The 22,042-nt window shown below is 39.8% G+C and overlaps 2 protein-coding genes across 7 annotated transcripts in view; one reads left to right on the top strand and one right to left on the bottom strand.

Annotated features, from left to right (window-relative positions):
* The window catches only part of LOC136856830 (sodium channel modifier 1), a 100,736-nt gene extending 80,273 nt beyond the window's left edge, over positions 1–20,463 (top strand). For 2 of the 3 annotated variants that reach the window (XR_010858468.2, XR_010858469.2), the window contains exon 7: positions 20,175–20,463. The gene's annotated coding sequence lies outside the window, so the exon portion shown is untranslated. Of the gene's footprint in view, positions 1–3,858; positions 4,050–20,174 lie in introns of all 3 variants that reach the window. The other variant, XR_010858470.2, reaches the window with a different exon arrangement.
* LOC136856828 (protein abrupt) overlaps positions 6,446–22,042 on the bottom strand; it is a 248,091-nt gene continuing 232,494 nt past the window's right edge. For 2 of the 4 annotated variants that reach the window (XM_067134990.2, XM_067134989.2), the window contains exon 5: positions 6,446–7,285. In XM_067134990.2, coding sequence (XP_066991091.2) covers positions 6,810–7,285 — 476 coding nt within the window. In that variant the 3' untranslated portion in view covers positions 6,446–6,809. The remainder of the gene's footprint in view (positions 7,286–22,042) is intronic. The other 2 variants (XM_068224982.1, XM_068224983.1) reach the window with 2 other exon arrangements.

The raw sequence follows: 22,042 nt of genomic DNA, 5'->3' as shown, positions 1-22,042 counted from the left end.
TTGTGGAAAACATTGTGGCAACACGAATTAAACTGTCCATTTATCATTTCCGCATCGAAATGTCATGCTTGGCAGTGCATGCAGATTTAATAATCCTACACTGTGTAATTCAAAGTAAGTTTCATAATAAAGGACTTTTTGAATAGAATATCCTGAGAAGGATTTCTTTGTTTCCCACTTTTTATGACCAACATGGAGAAACATCTAACATTCTGGTGATAAATCGATTTTACAGAGCCATCTATCGGACTAACATAGAAGGATCTGCATAGACAACTTTCACAGAACTCTCCATTGGGCTGGCATAGAAAGATCAGCTGAGACAACTTTCACAGAGCCATCTACCAGTGAATACGGTGAACAGCAATGACCTAATCATCGTATTATTTGAATACATTACTATTTTATGCAAATAAAGGAATTGTTGTTGTTGAGTCATCAGTCCTTAGACTTGTTTGGTGCAGCTTCCATGTCACCCTATCCTGTGCTAATCTTTTCATTTCTACGTAACTGTTGCATCCTACATCTCCTCTAATCTGCTTGTCATATTCATATCTTGGTCTACTACTACCGTTCTTACTGCCTACACTTCCCTCAAAACCCAACTGTACAAGTCCTGAGTGTCTTAAGATGTGTCCTATCATTCTATCCCTTCTTCTTGTCAAATTAAGCCAAATGGATCTCCTCTCACCGATTCGATTCAGTATCTCTGCATTCGTGATTTGATCTATTCATCTCGCCTTCAGCATTCTTCTGTAACACCACATTTCAAAAGCTTCTATCTTTTTTCTTTCTGAACTAGTTATCGTCCATGTTTCACTTCCGTACAATGCGATACTCCAAACAAAATTCTTCAAAAACATCTTTCTAATTCCTATATTAATGTTCGAAGTGAGCAAATTTCTTTTCTTAAGAAAGGCCTTCCTTGCTTGTGCTAGTCTGCATTTTATGTCGTCCTTACTTCTGCCATTGCTAGTTATTTTATTACCCAAGTAATAGTACTCATCTGCTTCCTTTAAGACTTCATTTCCTAATCTAATATTTCCTGCATCACCTGACTTTGTTCCACAGTACTCCATTACTTTCATTTTGGACTTTTATTTTCATTTTGTACTCCTTACTCAAGACTCTGTCCATACCATTCACCAATTCCTGCAGATCTTCTGTAGTCTTGGATAAAATAACAATATCATCAGCAAATCTCAGGTTTTGATTTTCCCTCCTTGGATCGTGATTCCCTTACCACATTTGTCTTTGATTTCTTTTACTGCCTGTTCTGTATAATTATTGAAAAGGACGGGGGACAAACTGCAACCTTGCCTCACTCCTTACTGGATTGCTGATTCTTTTTCAAAGCCCTCGATTCTTATCACTGCAGACTGATTTTTATACAGATTGTAGATAATTCTTCGTTCTCTGTATCTGATCCCGATCACCTTCAGAATCTCAAATAGCTTGGTCCAATCAGTATTATCAAATGCCTTTTCTAGATCTACGAACGCCATGTACATGGGCTTGTCTTTCTTTATTCGATCCTCTAAGATCAGACGTAAAGTCAGGATTGCTTCATGTGTCCCTACATTTCTTCTGATGCCAAACTGATCTTCTCCCAACCCAGTTTCAACTCGTCTTTCCATTCTTCTGTAAATAATATGCGTTAAAATTTTGCAGGCGTGAATTAATGAAATAAATAACATTTTTCTAGTAATCCCGAAGTGGAGACCTTTCTTTGCCGGCCCCATCATGTAGGGGTAGCGTGTCCGCCTCTTACCCAGAGGCCCCTGGTTCGATTCCTGGCCAGGTGAGGGATTTTTACTTGGATGTGAGGGCTGGTTCGAGGTCTCACTCAGCCTACGTGATTACAGTTGAGGGGCTACCTGACGGAGAGATAGTGGCCTTGGTCTAGAAAGCCAAGAATAACAGCCGAGAGGATTCGTCGTGCTGACCACATGACACCAAGTAATCTGCAGGTCTTTGGGATGAGCAGCGGTCGCTTGGTAGGCCAAGGTCCTTCAGGGCTGTAATGCCATGGGGTTGGTTGGTTGTTGGAGACTTTTCGTTTGTTGTATAATACATGGGCGTTGGTATTTCAGTTTTGTCACAATATTGGGTTACATGTTCATATTATATATATAGATTTTGAAAAATTGAAGTGAAATATTTTCAAAAGGCTTAATATTAATTCCTTATACTGAGGGTTCGAAATTCCTTAAAATGAAATATTTTAACATACATTAAATTAATTTTGCAATTGTGAACATTTCGTTGTATTGCCAGTCATTAAAGTGACATTTTACTGTATTAAACAAGTTTTTAGAGTTTTTTCTCCGAAAACCGTATAAAAATTAGTTGGTGGGATGTTAAAACCAGTAACATTATTAGAGTTTTTTTTGTAAGCTAGACAGAGGTCTGGTTAGAAAGTTGCTCAGATCAGGAATAACAAGTACAAAATAAGAGATATCTTCTTTCACGTCAATGATAAAGATCACAGAACCACTAACCTCATTTTAATATCCTTATGCTACCTGGATGAAATCTTTGTTCTTCATTTTTATCAGTGGACCTACCTGATATTTTTAGGCCTATATGCTGTTCGGTAAGAAGATAAATTCAGAGTCACTGAGCTCGATAGCTGCAGTCGCTTAAGTGCGGCCAGTATCCAGTATTCGGGAGATAGTAGGTTCGAACCCCACTGTCGGCAGCCCTGAAAATGGTTTTCCGTGGTTTCCCATTTTCACACCAGGCAAATGCTGGGGCTGTACCTTAATTAAGGCCTCGGCCGCTTCCTTCCCACTCCTAGCCCTTTTCTGTCCCATCGTCGCCGTAAGACCTATCTGTGTCGGTGCGACGTAAAACAACTAGAAAAAAAAAGTTTCAGAGTCACAGGTATGATGTAAGGTGGATGCATCACAAGACACCATTATATCTAAGGAATGCACAGACAATAACAGAATAAAAGGAATGTCTGAAATAAATATATTGGAAACTTCACAAAACTTTTCTTATTAAAAATGAAGTTAGTTGAGGTTTTTGTGGTGATGTAACTAAGTTGAATCTACCATTCAACAAACATCTACAGAGATTTTTTGTACATTACCTTAGACTGATTTTGTGCTATAGAAAAGTTTGCTTGACTATTCTTGTTTTTCTTTCTTAAATTTAATTTAGGTGTCTCTGAAAAAATAAATAAAAAAATGGAAAATATCCCAAATTATTTTTCAGCACAATCTTTTGAATGTAAGGAACTATATTTAAAATAGAAATCTCTTTTATTTTGAGGATATATGGGCACATGAATGGCAGTTTTGTTTGGATGGTGCCAAGACTATACTGAATACTTTGAAACTTGTTGTAATATTGACCAGTATTGTAGTGCAGAGTTAGAGACTCCGTGGCTTAGGCGGTAGCGTGCCGGCCTGTCATCGCTGGGTTCCGTGGTTCAAATTGCCGTTACTCCACATGAGATTTGTGCTGAACAAAGCGGAGGTGAGACAGGTTTTCTTCCGGGTACTCTGGTTTCCTCTGTCATCTTTCATTCCAGCAACACTCTCCAGTATCATTTCAGTTTATCTGCCAGTCATTAATCATTGCCCCAGAGCAGTGTGACAGGCTTTGGCAGCCAGCACGATTCCTATCCTCACTGCCTCATTTATGCCATCTTTGACCCGGTCGAATGACTGGAAACAGGCTATGGATTTTCATTTTTATTGTAGTGTAGAGAGTTATTGTGTCTTTGAAACATTCGTTGTTGCAAACTTTGTATGAATAAGATTATTTCTTTCATATGATGTAGGCATTGGGTTGATTCCTGGTTCATTCTAGGATTATTTTTATCCTGGTTCACTCATCTCTGTGTAGTCAGCTGAGGAAGCTATTTGATACGAGGGGCAGCGAACCTAGTCAAGATAGCAAGCAATGTCGTCACAATGGTGGTGTCACACAGACCTCGAGACATTCCAGTCTTTGCAGACTGTCTAGCTAGGCAGCAACTTATCTTCAGGTGTCCAAGGCTCTTATGGCTTATGGCCTATTCGTAAGTTAGCCAATGAGTAAGTAAATTATTAAATGTACCTTGAATTCATAGACATATACTGTTTCAGGATCAGTTAAGAGAACATTGATTCCAAATCACAAGATGCTCCATTAAGAACCCTTTATTCGCAATCAAAGACTGACAGGAGCCTTCTGAAGTTGTCATCGTCGTCATACTATCCTGTAATGGGCCATGTAGCCTGTTAGGATCTTGCATTTTTTTCTCTGGATTCACAGCAATTTCCTTTTGTGATATTCCAGCTTCCATCCTTTGGACATGGCATTTTTAGATTTCCTAATAATTGCCATTCTCATTTCTTTTGTGACCCCAGTTTATGTAGCCTGCAGTCATTTTGCATGCTGTGATTGTGGAGATGTCCATGGTTCTTAAAGAGCCCATACCTCACTGCCATAGCATATGACGGGTCTGGCTAAGGTATTATATTGGTGCAAACTAGTGTGCTTCTACACAGGAGCTGGCTTCATTATAGAGTTAATAATTTCTATTATTTTTGTAAATCTTGTTTACCTTATTGTTTTGGAACATACAATGGCAAATCTAAAAGTTACACTAGCTCACTACGAGGGCACGCTGTGTGTCATGACTGTGGCCAATGCAGAGCAAGCTACAGTAACTGCTGACACGTCTGATAGAAAGGTTGGCGAGGTATCCCATCGTGTCGTGTGTGCAGAGCAGGCTGGGCTCAATGGTGCGTCAACTGGATGTTCATTGCGCGCACCTCCAGTTTGGAGCGATCAGATTTCTATGGGCTAAAGAGCTCAGTTGCACGGACATTCATCGTGAAATCACTGCTGTATATGGTGAGTGTGCAATTTCTTGCCCAGGTATAATAAAGTAGTGTAAGCAATTTGACGCTGGTCGTATGGATCTCACGAACGAATATTGTGAAGGCAGGCCCGCAACGTCCAGTACCGTTGCAAATGTTGACTGTGTGGATGGGATCAATAGAGAGAATTGACGCATAACACTGCAGGAAATTGCCAACATGCTGAACATTTCGTATGGCAGTGTGTTCTGCATTGTTCACCAGCACCTTGGATTTCGTAAACTGTGTCAAAGTTGGGTCCCACGTCTGCTCACTGATGTTCACAAGGGACAGTGTTTCTAATTGTCACTAGCATTTTTACAACACTATTCTGTGGAAGGCAACAAGTTTCTGTGGCGAATCATCACCGGGGATGAAACGTGGGTCCACCACTTCACCCCTGAAACAAAGAGAACATGGATGGAATGGGTACACACCACATTACCACCACAAAAGAAGGCCAAGGTCCACCCTTTGGCAGGAACGGTAATGGCAACAGTGTTCTTTGACATGGAGGGTGTGGTGCACGTGGAATTTATGCCGAAAGGTACGTCAATCAACTCTGCTTTGTATTGTCAAACGTTGAACCAGTTGCGTAAGGCAATAATTAAAGAAAAGTGGTGGGGAAAATTGAGAGCCAGTGTGATTTTGTTGCATGATAATGCAACACCTCACACGGGCTGCGAAATGTCTAAACTCCCGCAGCGATTCAAGTGGGAGGTATGGCAACATCCTCCATACAGTCCAGACTTAGCGTTCGTTAAGCTTAGAAAAGGATCTCGGTGGATGACGATTCTAATATGATGAGGATGTGAAAGCAGCTGTCTCCAGGTGGTTACATAGCGCTGGAGGTGATTTCTACACATCCAGAATCAAAAAGTTGGTTGACCGTTCCAAGAAATGTTTAAAATCTCTTGGGACTATGTGAGAAAGTGAGTTTACATTGTATGTTGTCATAACCATGTTGCCTGTGTGTAGGTGGTTTCATAAATGGCCATAGCTTAGATGTGTAACTTACTTTTGATTCACCCTTGTATGTGCAATGTGTAGATATCTTTCTGATAAGACAGATAATCAAATTCATGAACCCTTTCTAAAATGTTTCCGAAATATATTTTACTTAATAAAGGGTCTTTTCTTTTGGAAGCCTGATATACCCATGTAAAATTTTTGAAATGCTGAATAATGAACACAGATCTTTGCAGACCATGATGCTTACTGTGCAAGTTATTGGCAAACAGTGCAGCATCCAGCTGTCTGAGATTTCTGTTAATTTGTATAGAACTGTGCTTTTCTATTAAGGTAGTCAGAAATAATGTGCAAAGAAGGGTAGTTCTGCATCATACTCAATATCTAAAGTTGAAATTAATACAATTTTCACATAGTAATTAACAGTTTATTAAATTTCTGATATAGGTTGTTCTCTATCAAGCCAACCAGAGTAGAGGTTTTGAAATTATAAAGGATGAAGTTCCATGACTGTTTTCCTGGATAAGTTGAGAAGGTCTCATTTCAATGTAACTCACTTTATAAGTCTAGTGTTTTGGGCTTTAAAAAGTCATAATTAAAGAAATAATATTTGCTTGTTAAATGATTTATTTAAACATAACATTAATAAACAATGGAGTTTGGCGCATTTTTGAAACTTATAAATATACAAACAAAAATTATTGTACAATGTTCAAAAAAATTAAAATACTGTCTTATATTCAAGGCCTCTTTTTGAGAAAAAATCTCAAAGGTATGTTCATAACTGAGAATCACTATAGGAATACTCTGTCCACTTACAATGGAGTCATACTGAAAGAGAGCTAGATTGAAGCCATAGCTATATTTTCCTACTGATTCTCAAATCATAGGATTTACCTTAAGATCCTATTTCCATTTGTACCAAAAATACCACAAAAGAACAAAACCATTGATTAAGAGATGTACTTTGTAAACTGAGGTTTATGTCTTGCGGTATAGCCCACCATTCCTCTTGAGGCAAGTAGACAAGTGACTCTTGAGGTTATATGCCATGGTGATAACCTTCTGACAATTTGGACACTGCACGGGACGACGAGACCTCCACACATGTTTCCGTTTCTGATAGAGTGTGCGACTAGCAAGTCGTGCTGCTACTGAGGAGTATGAGCCACCTGTATAATATTCCCCTGCATTTGCTTCAACCACTGGCACTTGGATCTGTCCACCAGGAACTGTAATACTATCATTTTTGACCTGCACGACCTGCAAGCCTTCTGGGGTAAGAAATGGCCTACCATCAACTACTGAGAAAGATTTACTGCTTAAACGCACTCTTCTCTTGTTCAAACTCCAATCAGTGCTTGAAGGAAATGTATCACTATTTGAAGTGTTTGTGTCCCACACTGGCATGAGGAAAGCTTCAGATGATGATGTTGCTTGGCTTGGGTAGTCGGCATCTAGAGAGAGAAAAAGAATGTTTCAGTATAACTGTTCATAAAAGATGATAACTAGACAAGAAAATAGCAGGATGAACATTAACAGCAGAAGTGAAAGTGAAATAACCAGAGATGGGTTCTTGACACTTTCGATAACTCGATACCTTTTTAATACTATAAGTTTCAAAATAGCAGGAAATTGGGTTTGTTTATAGCTCTACTGATCCCATAAAAAAAGGGACCTTCCTCCGAATTTCTGCGGATGTTCTGGTGCCAGTTTTTCTGAAGTACAAATTTCTAAGTGAGGGCAATAAAAAGTGCCGATTTGTAGCTTGAGGAAGATATTTTCGAATGCAATATTGCACTAATTTGTAGCATTATTTATTTAGATGGCTATGGAAAAACCAGGCTCTGCCTACGAAATAACCTGGTTCTGAGTGTAACCAATAAGTGTCTTTCAGTAAACAAGTCTATTTAAACTATCAAATCACAAGCAAGGATGCAACTTATTATAAAATGATGATATTGTTTAAAGGGGCCTAACATCTAGGTCATTGGCCCCTGATGGTACGAGCTAAGACAAATTGAAACAATAGATTACAATTTAAAATTTATCCACCACCTGGGATTTAAAAAGAAAGATAATGATGAAGAAAATTATTTTAAATAAACAGTGGATCTAATTTGCAATGCCTTATTTCTCTATAAAATGATCAAAAAAAGATTGAAATGTAATAAAATAGAATGAGACACTGCGTTTAAAATGAAATCATGTGTTTTATTAAGCTTAAAACCTCAAACCAAATTAAAACATAGTGAAAAGAATAAAAGTATAGTTAACAATACAAGAAAAACTTAAAAACAAATAAAGAACTTCCACTTTTAAACACTCCACTATCCCTCATAAAAAGGATGATGAGGTATACTGACTGCTCGTAATCTCGTAGAATGAGGGAGGCGGTACTCGGAAGGTTTAGACTATGAAGCAGATCGGCCAGTTCTGTGCACTCCATAAGGATGTGTACTATGTGCAGATGGCGAATGCAAGTAAACATCAGGAATGCATTGCTATGTCACGGGCGATGAAGACATCATAATACCACTGCTTCTCTCCAAGAGACCCAAAGAGAAGTCTTCCATGCCTTCTTAGTTCCTTTAATCATTCTCAGTTGATTGGAAAGAGGGGTGGCCTGCCACTCCAGCTCCCAATGGCATATGACCAAATGTTTCAGCTGAGAATGAATATCCCTGGCAGCCCTATCAGATAACTTGTCTCCTGCTGTACCTTTGAGGTTTGGGAGTCACAGAAATGGAACTTGACAATGAATGCACAGCCTACTTCCGCTTCCGCCCTCGAACCATCTGTGTAAATATCTACTGACCCTGGATACCAGCCAACAATGGACACGAATAGCTTCTACAACCTGGTCAGCAGGTCCTGGATCTGTTGCATCAGAGGGTGCCGTGGGAAACACATACCGATAGACTGTAATGAGCTTAAGGAGTGCAAATTTTCACTGGACAGTGAGTACTGCAGAGCTTCAAGGATAGCATAGAACTCTGCTGTGTACACACTACGCGTTTCAGGTAGAGGAAAAAGAAACCTCTTATTATCTACAATGAACCCACAACCTACTTCCGCTTCTGCCCTCGAACCATCTGTGTAAATATTTACTGACCCTGGAAACCTGTTAACAATGGACATGAATAGCCTCTAATAAATAGAGGCCCCCTCTGGGACACCATGACCTTGACGTCGGTGTGGGGGCTTGTGTGCTTGTTGATCCCGAGGGCTGTGCCAGCTCAGGGTTACCCATGCTGGATTGGCTTCGGTGTAGGGCCAGACTAACAAGTTGTCCCCCGAGCTGCCTGAGAGGTGTTTGTACTCTTAATTCTTCATAATTATTTCTACCCTTCTATTCTGACCTTAAATTTCATTCCTCTTCCTGCCTAGGCACCCTCTCTGACTCGGGTAGAATAGGTTAGTACAGAGATTTTATCCTCCCAATCCCAAGTTTTGGGTCATGGCAAGGTGATGCATGGCTACTGGGAGAGTAGTTCTTAGCGAACCCCTCCAGATACCAGGCACCCTCTGGAGTATATAGCCTTGTCTTTGGCACTACTCATGGGTTCTGCCGAAGGTAGACTTCATATTTCCTAAGTACTCGTGGGACCAAAAGTGGAACCTCTTTCTTCTTTTTCTAGCTCATCTTCAAAGGGTGGCACCCTTTAAAATACAGTGTCCAAGATTGCCAAAAAACATAAGCAGTATACTCCAGTTCCAATTGATTATTTAAGTGACGGAATGTCTTCCTCAATTCCTGGTTGCTTCCAGGGTCGATGTTAAAAATTTTCTTGACGAATGTCCTGTTATGATCAGTAATTCTATCGAAGAAATTGTTGCTGGCGAAGTCGACGAGATGCGCAAGCTCTGCAATGCATCCATACTCGTTAAGACATCTACGGCTGAACATCTAGATGGCTATTTAAAACCAAGTTTCACCGAGCTCGACAGCTGCAGTCGCTTAAGTGCAGCCAGTATCCAGTAATCGGAAGATAGTGGGTTTGAACCCCACTGTCGGCAGCCCTGAAGATGGTTTTCCGTGGTTTCCCATTTTCACACCAGGCAAATGCTGGGGCTGTACATTAATTAAGGCCACGGCCGCTTTCTTCCTTCCTAGGCCTATCCTATCCCATCGACACCATAAGACTTATCTGTGTCGGTGCGACGTAAAACAGAGAAAAAAACCCCACAAGTTTTTCGGAAAGGTAGAGGTCAAAATTGAGAAGCACCAGTCCCTGAACTCCTGCACAGGAGTTATATTCCACAGGGATTTGGTGATGTCTTCCGATGATACTATGACCCAGTACCTACCACGGCGGGGTGTAACAGATGTGAAGAAGTTGATGAGACGTGTGGGTGATAAGCTGCTTGATACGGGTGCTTTCATCCTTACTGTCGATGCTGAGACCGTGCCTGAATGGATAAAAGTGGCTGTTTGTCCATACATTCCAGCACCAATGAGGTGCTGTAACTGTCAAAAGTTTGGCCACACCTCATTGCGATGTACAGGTTCGACAACCTGCAAAATGTGTGGGAAGTGCAAGCATGCTGGAATTGACTGCACACCACCACCTGTGTGCGTCAACTGCTCCAATCTCAAAGGAGTGCCCCACATTCAAGCAGGAGAAAAAGATCCAGGAGATAAAAACCTTGGATAAGTTGTCTTATCCAGACGCCCGGAGGTAGTTCAGGTCCATGGCTGCTCCGGAGTTCTTCATCTCCTTTGCTGAGAAGGTCGCGAAAGTGCGGATCACGCCAGAGTCTTTTGTATAGAACATCAGTACAGACTAGGCATTGAAAAGTCAAAGTCACCAACAAGAACTGTTAAGTAAGGAAACTGGAGATACCAAGAAAGTATCAGAAAATGCAGCAAAATGTAAAGTTGCATTATTGCCGATGTTGCCTGAGAAGAGCCCTTCCCAGGAATGTTTGGCTAGGAATTCCCTCACCAAGGTGCGGGGGAAAGACTTCCCCAAATAGTCCTGGAAAGTCCAGGCCTCCTGCCAAAGCCCGGATTACAAAGGAGGAGAAGGGGGAAGCCAAAGCGTTCCCCTAAAAAATTGGAGAAGGCATCTTCTCCAAACAGATCGGGGGTCACAGGATCCCCAAAGAAGACCGGCAAGCCATCTGCCGACTCTCCTGCAAAGACTAAGGAAACGGTGGATAAGAGTGAGAGGCCTCGACGATCTCTACTTCGACCCCTTTTGGGAAACCTAGTTTTCGCAGAAAAAAAGGCTTTCGCTCCAAATCGGAGAGATCACGATCCATGGAGTGCTCAGTCTCCAAATCACCCTCTAGTGAGGAAACAATGGAGACTGAACCATTCATTGCAGTGGATGGTGGTGACGACAAAATAATAGAAAAAATAGAAAAGGTCAAAGACGGCGGAAACTGGCAGGTAGTTGACCGAAAGAAGGGCAAGCATCTGTCCTAAATCAAGAGTGGAAACAAGAATAAAAGATGAGCTCCAAAATGCAGATATAGCAGTTACGATGGATTTGTGGACACCCAACAACGACCTATCACCTTCACTTATAGACCAGGACTGTGAACTTCAGCATATGTGCATTGGAGTGATAGCATTTGAAGAAATGAGACACACAAGTGAAAATATTGCATATTTCTTGAAGACATTAGAAATTTTGGGTTTAATTGATAAAATAGTGGCTGTGATTCACAACTATCGTTGTAATGCAGGAAGCGACATAACTTTGGGAAAATCTCCCCATTTGTTATGTGTAGCTCATACACTGCAACTTGTTCTGAAAGAGAGACTACTCAGTTCAAAGAATATTGAGAATCTCATTACATTATGTGGAAAATAAGTAGGAAGTTCCAAACATTCCTCTCAATCTACAAAGCACAGAAGCATCTTTCTCTGCTACAACACTGCCTGATTCAAGATGATGATCATCATCATCACAGTGTCTAGAACTCTGATGTATGACATCTTATCTCTCCACATCATATTTATCGTCTTACAATAGCACCACATCTCAAAGGCTTCAAGACAGTTCTTTTAATTTTTATTTAGTGTCCATATTTCACAGGCATACAATGCAACTGTCCATACAAATGCACATAACATTTTCATTTGGAGGGGAAGACTATGTTGACTGGTACACAGTAATCTGCTCTTCTGCATAAAAGCTGTTTTTGTCTGAGCAATATGACATTTAACTTCATTGGTGCACCTTCCATCCTCTGTAATCCTCGGTAAGTAAAATACTTCATTTGTTCTATATCTGAATCATCAGTCTTTAAGCGAAGAGATTTTGGGAATTTCAGGATTGTCAGACATTTTGTCTTTGAGGTGTTCATTTTCATGCCATATTTCTGAACCTACATCATGGAATTCAACTAGTACTCACTAGTAATAGTCAGTCCTAGAAGTATAATACTGCTTGAGTGGAGAATCATTGTACCTTTATAGAGCAACTGGAGAGGTCTGTTATTTTTAATAGGCATACAGATATGAGTTTGCTTTCATTGTTCTGACACCATAGATCTTTGTTTTTCAGGTTTTTCAGAGAGGCACCGGAATCTGTATTACTTTTGGTCACACGGTACAATGTACAGGCATATGCATATTGAACTATCTTTGAAGTAACACATCAAGGTAGGTCAAGCATAAAGATAAAATATAGGGTCATGCCCAGGCCTGACCCCTGAATGCCACCTGAGGTCACAGGTACACTGTTGGACATCTCACCAGCGGATACGGTGTGTTGGGTACAGCCGGTGAGGAAGGAGTCCACCCACGTCAGCAATGAACCTGCAATCCCATACTGCCATAGCTTCAGCAGGTGTCGATGATGGGGCAGAATCAAAAGTCCAGTCCAGACTTACTGCTTTGATCACACAGCTTGGTTCACGTTTGAGGCAGATGGCCCAGTCACTGACGATCTCGGCCAGAAGAGTAGCACAGGGCTGTCTGGATACAAACCCATGTTACTCGTCATTCACGAGGGAATTTTTTTCAGATAAATGATGATTTGGGTTTTGATTACTTTTTCCAGGATTTTGAATAAGATGGAGGTGATTGAAATTAGCCTGTAGTTCTGAATGCTTTGCTTGTTGCCGTGTTTAAAGACTGGTACAACATTGGCTGTCTTCCATGTTGGTGGTAATTTGCCGGAGGAAAGTGAAAGGTTGTAAATAGCTGCAAGGGATGGAGCAACAGCTGAGACACAGTTTTTAAGAATTTCCGGGGAACAAAATCTGGCCCTCTGGCACAGTTTGGCTGCAGGTTTCAAAGTACCAACTCGATTTCAAAAGAAGTCGATTGTACTTCCCTCAGTGGTTTGGTACGCAGCAAGGGCCAGAGGGGAAGCCTGTTTGTGGATTCATTCACGTTGTCCTTGAATGAGATATTGAATGCTCTCGCTATATTACCGTGGATATTAGTCCTCCTTGTGTTAGAAGCTACTGGGTGCAGTGTGCCACATTTGCTGTGAATATATTTCCAGAGTGACTTGGTGTCATTACTGTAGTCCAGATTCCACAAGTATTTGTTGTAGCTGGAGTGAACCATGTTCTTCACTTCGTTTCTCTTCGACCGTGTAATGGTTACTCACATGCGGCTGTCCTTGTATCATTCAGGTCGGCGGCGAATATAGCACTTACATTATACGCTGAGTAAGAAGTCCTGCTCCTACGGACTTTAATTCCACCCACAAAGATCTTTCACACTCAACAGCGCTCTACATTTTACTGGCTGCAACACCTCTTCACTACCTCGCTTGTTGGTTCGCCGCATGTCACGTGACCTTCACACCACCTGTTGTTTCATTGGACAACACCATCTGTGTGCCAGAAACTTCTGTCATGTTCTTACTACTCCTTCTACACTGGTGTATATAGTACAGTCATATCACCTAAACTTCGTTCAGCATCATCTTAGTAGTTTGTGAGGTCAGAAATAACAGTACGCCGGTTGGAGCTGATGCAGAATCACTACGGACAAGGTGAGCAGGAGTACTGCTGATGATGGTAGAGTCCATTACTTCTAAAAGAACTAATGTAATTGGCTTTACGTTCCACTAACTACTTTTACGGTTTTCGGAGATGTCGAGGTGCCGGAATTTAGTCCTGAAGTTCTTTCACGTGCCAGTAAATTTGCTGACATGAGGTTGATGTACCGTATTTACCCGAATAATCCCTGCCATCAAATAATGCCTGCACCCTCATTTTAGGAAGGCTCATTTTGAAAAAAAAAAAAAAAATGAAATGGACTAAAATTCCTTCTATCGAAAGAGTAACGTAGGCATAAACAAATATTTTGTATCTCTCCACGAGGTATACGTGGTCTTTACGCAAATATCACTGCTATGAAATATATTTTCCATGAAAATGAGCAAGTAGGCATACTTACGTGACAGGTATTTAATTAATCTGAACTTGCAATAGCCTCGATTTCCTGTAGATGGCAAGATTTGTTGTCTCTTGTATCACTAGAATCCTCTCCTAAATTACTTACGTTCGTCACACTCCACGTCTAACGCCTGTAGGCGGCTGGAATATCTAATTGAAAGATAAAATCACAGCAACGAGTAATACGATAAAGATTATGCAATTAATAAAGTCCTAGATGGATAAAAGAACGTGCGACATATTTCCAGGACTATGATGACTCTGATTTTCAGACACATTTTAGGTTATCTAAAGCCTCTGAACATAACCTGGAATTCCCAACACATAGGTAGGCCTAAAATGAATTCTCGATTATAGCTAATATCTTGTACAGTACAGTACAGTACAGGACTAGGTGACTTTTAATGAAGAATTAAGGAACACTGCCTTAGTTTTTGAGTGACGTACAATGTGTAGGCTATAATTGATTTTCTTATTCCCTTTGTTAATGTTTTCTGCCACCAACTTCAATAAAAATTCACTCTCTTGGAAAGTCATATTAGGCTTCTTTCATAGTTTCTGCTCAATAGCGTACATAATTTATGCAAATTATTTGCAAACCCCGAATGGAATCAAAAACTTGTTTACAATTCGATAGTGGCGGCAGCTCGTAGTCATCTGTTTTTCATATGTCAGTATGAAAAATTTGCGGTTCAAACTCAGATTGAAACAAAAACTTACTTTTGTTAAACCGAGATAATAAATTCTTTGGTGAATACGGAAGTGAGCTTTATCCGAGATAATGACATATCCGAGTTTTGGAAATCTAAGATAACAGCAAGACTTACCGATATTGGTGAATACGGGCCTAGAACACTTCTCACACGTGGTCTCTTTTTACTAGACAGTAACACAACCGGTGGTGGATAATTCTTCTCGTGCAACGTAAACACTTGAAACAGACACACCGGCAAAATCTGATGTTAGTTTTGCAATATAGTAAAACCTCGTTAATTCAAAGTCTTTGTAATACAGAAATCGGACTTCCAATTATGTGATTTCGAATTAAGTCATCTTGTAATTTAGAAATGCCAACCCTCACCAGTTTTCACAGATTCTGCTTTTCCGTGTACTGCCAGCTACATGATATTGTGGCGTTCCTTAAAACGCTGAATACAAAAGAATTACCATTCCACTCTATTTTCAACTATGAAACACACAGTGAAAGTGCGGAAAGCTACTCCTGCACGTTCCGGAAGATGTGTTCTATCATGACGCGGAGAAATCTGGAATTTAAATTACTCTGTAAAATACAGTACTATTTAAAAAAAATGTAAAGTCAGCTTAGAATTAAAAGTCTCAATTGTTTTCAGTTTAAATATGCCATATGGAGACAGTTTTCTTCCATCTACAGTTGCACAAAGCATAATTGTACACTCAACACTGAAAAGTAGGTGAGCCAGGAGCGTGTTGGCAACCTTGATGCAAATAAAACCCGCACCCCAATTTTGTGCCTCAAATTTTTTTAAAAAAATATGCAGGCATTATTAGCGTAAATACGGTATTTGAGCACCTTCAAATACCACCGGACTGAGCCAGGATCACACCTGCCAAGTTGGGGTCAGAAGGCCAGCTCCTCAACTGTCTGAGCCACTCAGCCTGGTTCTAAAAGAAAATGTTAATTTCTATCAACTCTTAATTAAACTTGGTGCAAGTGGGTGTGTTTATCCTTTCAATTGTGCCTTTATTATGAATTTGTGGATGGGGGACTGACTAGAAAAGAATGTTTACGAGTGTGTTCCTTTCAAGTTCAAACTTTTTCTTAGCAAATAGGCCAAACAGAAACAAGAGATAAACTGTGATATCTTCCATTTCTGCCAGGGGAGTGCCAGAGTTGCTTTCCCGTGCTAACTGCTCTCGTAGCTTGTGACGTCACTGTGAGAACACTTCTATAGCATGTTCCAAGCGGTAACATTAGTAAGTGGTCTCCAGTCAGCTGTTTAGTTGTGTGTTTTTTTTTTTTTTTTGCTAGTGGCTTTACATTGCACCGACACATATAGGTCTTATGGCAACAACAGGATAGGAAAGGCCTAGGAGTTGGAAGGAAGCGGCCATGGCCTTAATTAAGGAACAGCCCCAGCCCCAGCATTTGCCTGGTGTGAAAATGGGAAACCACAGAAAACCATCTTCAGGGCTGCCGATAGTGGGATTCGAACCTACTATCTCCTAGATGCAAGCTCACAGATTAAATTAATTAGTACAATGTGTGAGTGAAGTTTAGATTACATACTGTTATTTAGTGCAAGGAGGTAATGAAATCAGTGAAAGCAGGGATAACTGCACTGTTGCAGAATGTAAAAATATGGTCTACAAAACTGAGAATATAATTTATCTTGGCTTTCAAAACTTTTTTTTTTTAAATTATGGGCTCAAGGTCTTTCACACTCTACAGCATCTGTGTCAAAGAGCTGATAAAATGAACCTGATTCTGCTAGAATTTGTTACGTGCATTTCCTCCCTCATAACTATGAACAGGACTTGAAAAGACCAACTGCTGGGCTTGCCATTAAAAAAAGGAAATTGAAGGCAGATGCTGTACCCTCCCAAAATATTCCTAACTGGCACTGAAATGACATCGATGCTACAAATACAAGAAATGATGACGATCAGTTGACAACATTTGTGCCAATATTGGTATTAACAATTTGCTTTACGTCGCACCGACACAGATAGGTCTTATGGCGACGATGGAATAGGAAGAGACTAGGAGTGGGAAGGAAGCGTATGCCTTAACTGAGGTACAGCCTCAGCATTTGCCTGGTGTGAAAACGGGAAACCACAAAAAATCTTCAGGGATGCCGACAGTGGCATTCAAACCCACTATCTCCCAGATGCAAGCTCACAGCTGCACGCCCCTAACAGCTCGGCCAACTTGCCCGGTATATTGGTATTAAGATAATTACTATACTAATATTCTGAGTGAAAAAAATCTGAAATTATTGTGAATAAGCTATTCTTGTTAGTATATTTTCTTCTCTTTATGATTTTCTACTTGTAACAGAAATTATTACATTATGTTCTACAGAACTCTACCAGTCAATGAGTACAGACATGATTCTCGAGATAGCTGACAATACCAAAGAAGAAATCATTTGGCTGAAAACAGAAATACAGAGACTGAAGACGGAAAATTTGTCGTTAAGGAAATAGTTTATGGCTCCGAACACGTCCCAAGTTACAAAATATGCTGTACCTTTGACGAAAGGATCTCTGCACAATTCAAAACAAGACACATGTAGTGAACTGATGCATGTCTGGTCACAATGTTTCTCTCCCGGCCAAATTTGATCCCTTCTGAACAAAAACAAGAATGAAGTGGGGCCTTCAAGACATTGCAAATGCTCTTACCTTAAGAGCTCTCTTCTTTGGCATATATTTATTTGCTAAACAGAGATATCGTCTAACTTGTCACTCAACCTTTTTAAAATTGGGACAAGCCTTTTTTTAAGTGTAAACATAGAATTTTTGACAGAGAAACATTCCAGCACTTACGGAAGGCAGCAGTTATTAACTTCATCGAAATGAGTATAGATGATCGTGAGTTACGATTTATCTGATGACGTGATTTTAGGTCCGCAAAATTCCCTGAAATTCACAAATATTGCTGTATGTGAGAACAAAAAAATTTCATTAGGATTAGGCGAACTAGAAAAGATGTATGGACATTTTACGAAAGAATGAAGAAGAATCTTCTTCAGGTAGCATTATAACCGGGCGAGTTGGCCGTGTGGTTAGGGGCGTGCAGCTGTCAGCTTGCATCCGGGAGATAGCAGGTCCAAGCCCCACTGTCGGCAGCCCTGAAGATGGTTTTACCATGGTTTCCCATTTTCACACCAGGCAAATGCTGGGGCTGTACCTTAATTGAGGCCACGGCCGCTTCTTTCTCATTCCTAGCTCTTTCCTATCCCATCGTCGCCATAAGACCTATCTGTGTCGGTGCGACATAGAGCAAAATAGAAAGAAAAAGAAAAAAAGTAGTATTATCATCATTTAAGACGAGTTAATATCTTATTTCCAACAGGCATAAGTCTAGATGAATAACAAAATATTCTTAAATTATTGCATTTCCCGTAACCTACATGTCATAACTTGTATGTTTCTTTCGAATCTGCGATAATTAAATAAAATAATTGGATACTAACTGTCCTTTATTTAAGTTAAAGAGTGTTGAATTCAGTATTTACCTCATTTATGTGCTTATTAGTTCTAGTACTTTGTTCATAAAATGTTATTTTCTTAATTTTGTAAATCTCTGCTGTGAGTGTATATGCATATTTGAGGCGCTGTTTTCATATTAATTTTAAATGATAAATGTTCTGTCCTCTAAAGTTACATGACTAAGTGGAGTGTAATTAAAATAATATCTAACAAGATTAACTCAAAAAAAACCTCAGCTAACTCTTCAGGGTGACGTCACTCGCACCAGGCAATGGCAGCGCAGCTCCCCGGAATGGCCTACCTGTTAGTATTCTAGTTACATTGCATTTCTGCATGGTTTCATGGCATCCCACTTTGGATCTTGATTGAGTCTGTCAAAAAAAATTTGATTCACTAATTGTTAACATTAAATGTCTTTGCTAGGAATGAACTTCTAGTTGGACGTCAGGTCCAAGTGTGCTCCAGTCAGTGAAGGCCTGAGAACTGTATATCTTATTCAATCAAGAACATGTACTGGGTTGAATTATGACGTCCTGGAAAGGTGTAAATTGTCTAGAACTGTGGGGTTTCATAATTAAGTCTTGTGAAGGGTAGAATAATAAGCCCTTGTGTAATGATTAAGGGCAAACCCCCAAATCACTGCCCCTATCCTTCAGCCTTTACCCCTCCCCTTCATTTTTAGGTTTTAGTTGTAAGAATTTAGCCTTAGGTTCCTATTATCTTATCATGTGCGTGAGAATTTTTACTAAATATTGTATGTGTCTTAAATTATATTCTCCCTTTTGGGACTGGATTGCAAGACAACTTTAGAGGGTTTATTATGTCAATAAAAGGGAGAATCTTATCATGTTAAATTTTTCCCTTGTTTCTTGGTGAAAACATTACCCATTTTCAGTGTTAAGTGGAGGGGAATTTTCTTTTATGCTTTCCCATATCGTTAGCATACCTGATTTTTGGTTTGGTTTGCTTACAAGCTGACTGTCCCATTTCCCCAGCCCCAGTAATCTACTGTGCTCTCTGCTGTTCCTAAGCAAATACTGGTATTGTCTGCTTGAATCAGTTGGCAGTCGAGCAGGAATGAAAAGTTCCCCACCGGCCCTGTTGGATGTACTGTCACTTGTTGTCGTTCCTGTGCTCAGCTGATCGCTACATAAGATGAAGTCTATCATGCGGTTTTACACCGGCGTTACATTTTTGTAGCAAGGTCATAACTGCTACAGCTAGTATAATTAATGAATCTTTCAAAAAGCCATGAAACATAATTTTCTTAACTAAATTATTAAGCTGGATACAAATTTCCTGGAAACCTTTTAAACCAAATGTAAACTGGTGTATAAGCGATTTATTTTTGAATTTCCATTTAGGAAATTATTATTATTATTATTATTATTATTATTATTATTATTATTGCACAATGGCCTTACCGTGTGCAACCATTTTAATTTGATGCCATCCAGCTGTTTACTCATTAATTTCGATGTTCCATTTTACTGATGATGATGATATGATGCTTGTTGTTTAAAGGGGCCTAACATCTACGGTGATCGGCCCATTCCATTTTATTCTAGGCCTACTAGATGGCAGTGTAAACCAAATCTCTCTTGGGTGTCTATGGTTGATTTTTAATAAATTTTGTCAGGTACAATATATTTTAATTTACAGTTATACACATACTGAAGTGTTAACATAAAAATGCCTAATTTAACACATAATATTAAGAAATTTGTATTTTACTGAAATGGACAGGCATAATCAGGAGATGTCACTATGTTATAGGATCATGATTTCTCAGCTATGATGACGAGTCAGAAGACTAGAATTGTCAAATTAACCACCAGGAAGGCTGTGTCGTAATAAATGATTTCACGATGTGAAACTCCTGTCTCCTGCAAATGTGTGTAATAGTGTCTTATGCAGGCAAAGTGAAGCTGAACATCAGGTTAATAGTGAATAACAATCGTATGTAATCACTTTTCCCCACTGTACAAAGGAATCTGTAATTTTGTTCATCCATGATAATGAAATTGAGTTAATTTTGCTATTTTTGAATAAATTTCAAGTAATTGAGGAATCACGTCAACTTCTTTTATTTCAACTTGTCTTTCATGCTCCTTACCTGAAAATGCAGGAAGAACCCAAAAATGCCTGATTTCTGCCCAGAGTATGTAAGACCGAGCTTGATAGCTGCAGTCGCTTAAGTGCGGCCAGTATCCAGTATTCGGGAGATAGTAGGTTCGAACCCCACTGTCGGCAGCCCTGAAAATGGTTTTCCGTGGTTTCCCATTTTCACACCAGGCAAATGCTGCGGCCGTTTCCTTCCCATTCCCAGCCCTTCCCTGTCCCATCGTCGCCATAAGACCTATCTGTGTCGGTGTGGCGTAAAGCAACTAGCAAAAAAGAAAAAAAAAGTGTATGTAAGTATTTAGCCTACTGACTGGATTGCCTAAGTGTTAACATAAAAATGCCTAATTATAAATAATACTGTACTTAGAAATTGGTATTTTACTGAAATGGAGAGGCATAAAGTCTTAGGATCACGAGTCCTCAGCTATGAGGACATGAATCGGAAGATATTTTATTTCATGACTGAAAGTATTGGAGTTGTTGTTTGAGTCATCAGTCCACAGACTGGTTTGATGCAGCCGTGCATGCCACCCTATCCTGTGCTAACCTTTTCATTTCGACATAACTATTGCATCCTACATCTGCTCTAATCTGCTTGTCGTATTCATACCTTGGTCTACCCCTACCATTCTTACCACTTACACTTCCTTCAAAAACCAACTAAACAAGTCCTGGATGTCTTACGATGTGTCCTCTCATTCTATCTCTGCATTTTATGTTCTCCTTACTTCTGCCATTGTTAGTTATTTTACCACCCAAGTAACAATATTCACCTACCTCCTTTAAGACTTCATTTCCTAATCTAATACTTCCAGCATCACCTGCCTTCGTTCGACTACACTCCATTGCTTTTGTTTTGGACTTATTTATTTTCATCTTGTACTCCTTACCCAAGACTTCGTCCATACCATTCAGCAGCTTCTCGAGATCTCCTGCAGTCTCAGATAAAATAACAATATCATCGGCAAATCTCAAGGTCTTGATTTCCTCTCTTTGGATTGTGATTCCCTTTCCAAATTCCTATTTGATTTCCTTTACTGCCTGTTCTATGTAAACACTGAAAAGGAGGGCGGACAAACCGCAGCCTTGCCTCACTCCTTTCTGGATCGCAATTGTTTTTCAAAGCCTTCAATTCTTATGACTGCAGACTGATTTTTCCACTGACGAAGGGAATGGATAACTTCCCAAAACATGTATGATAAAATAAATAGTTTTCATTCATTATAAGGTGTACTGACAAGGTGGAATCAAGTAAAACTATTTTAAATAGTTCTGTAATAGATCCTTGCACTTCTCCTTCAGCCTCTTCCTTAGCTATCTTGCACCTTCTATCCACTTCATTCTTTAATCGCCTGTATTCTTTTCTGCCCTCTTCATTTCTAGCATTCTTGTATTTTCGTCGTTCATCAATCAGGTCTAGTATCCCCTGAGTTATCCATTGATTCTTAGTTGGTCTTTTCTTCCTTCCTAACATTTCTTCAGCAGCCCTACTGACCTCATTTTTCATGACTATCCATTCT

This window comes from Anabrus simplex, chromosome 1 (assembly GCF_040414725.1).
Source record: "Anabrus simplex isolate iqAnaSimp1 chromosome 1, ASM4041472v1, whole genome shotgun sequence".
Classification (NCBI taxonomy): Eukaryota; Metazoa; Arthropoda; class Insecta; order Orthoptera; family Tettigoniidae; genus Anabrus; species Anabrus simplex.
The sequence above is the reverse complement of the archived record's forward strand: the minus strand, read 5'-3'. Positions and strand labels throughout refer to the sequence as shown.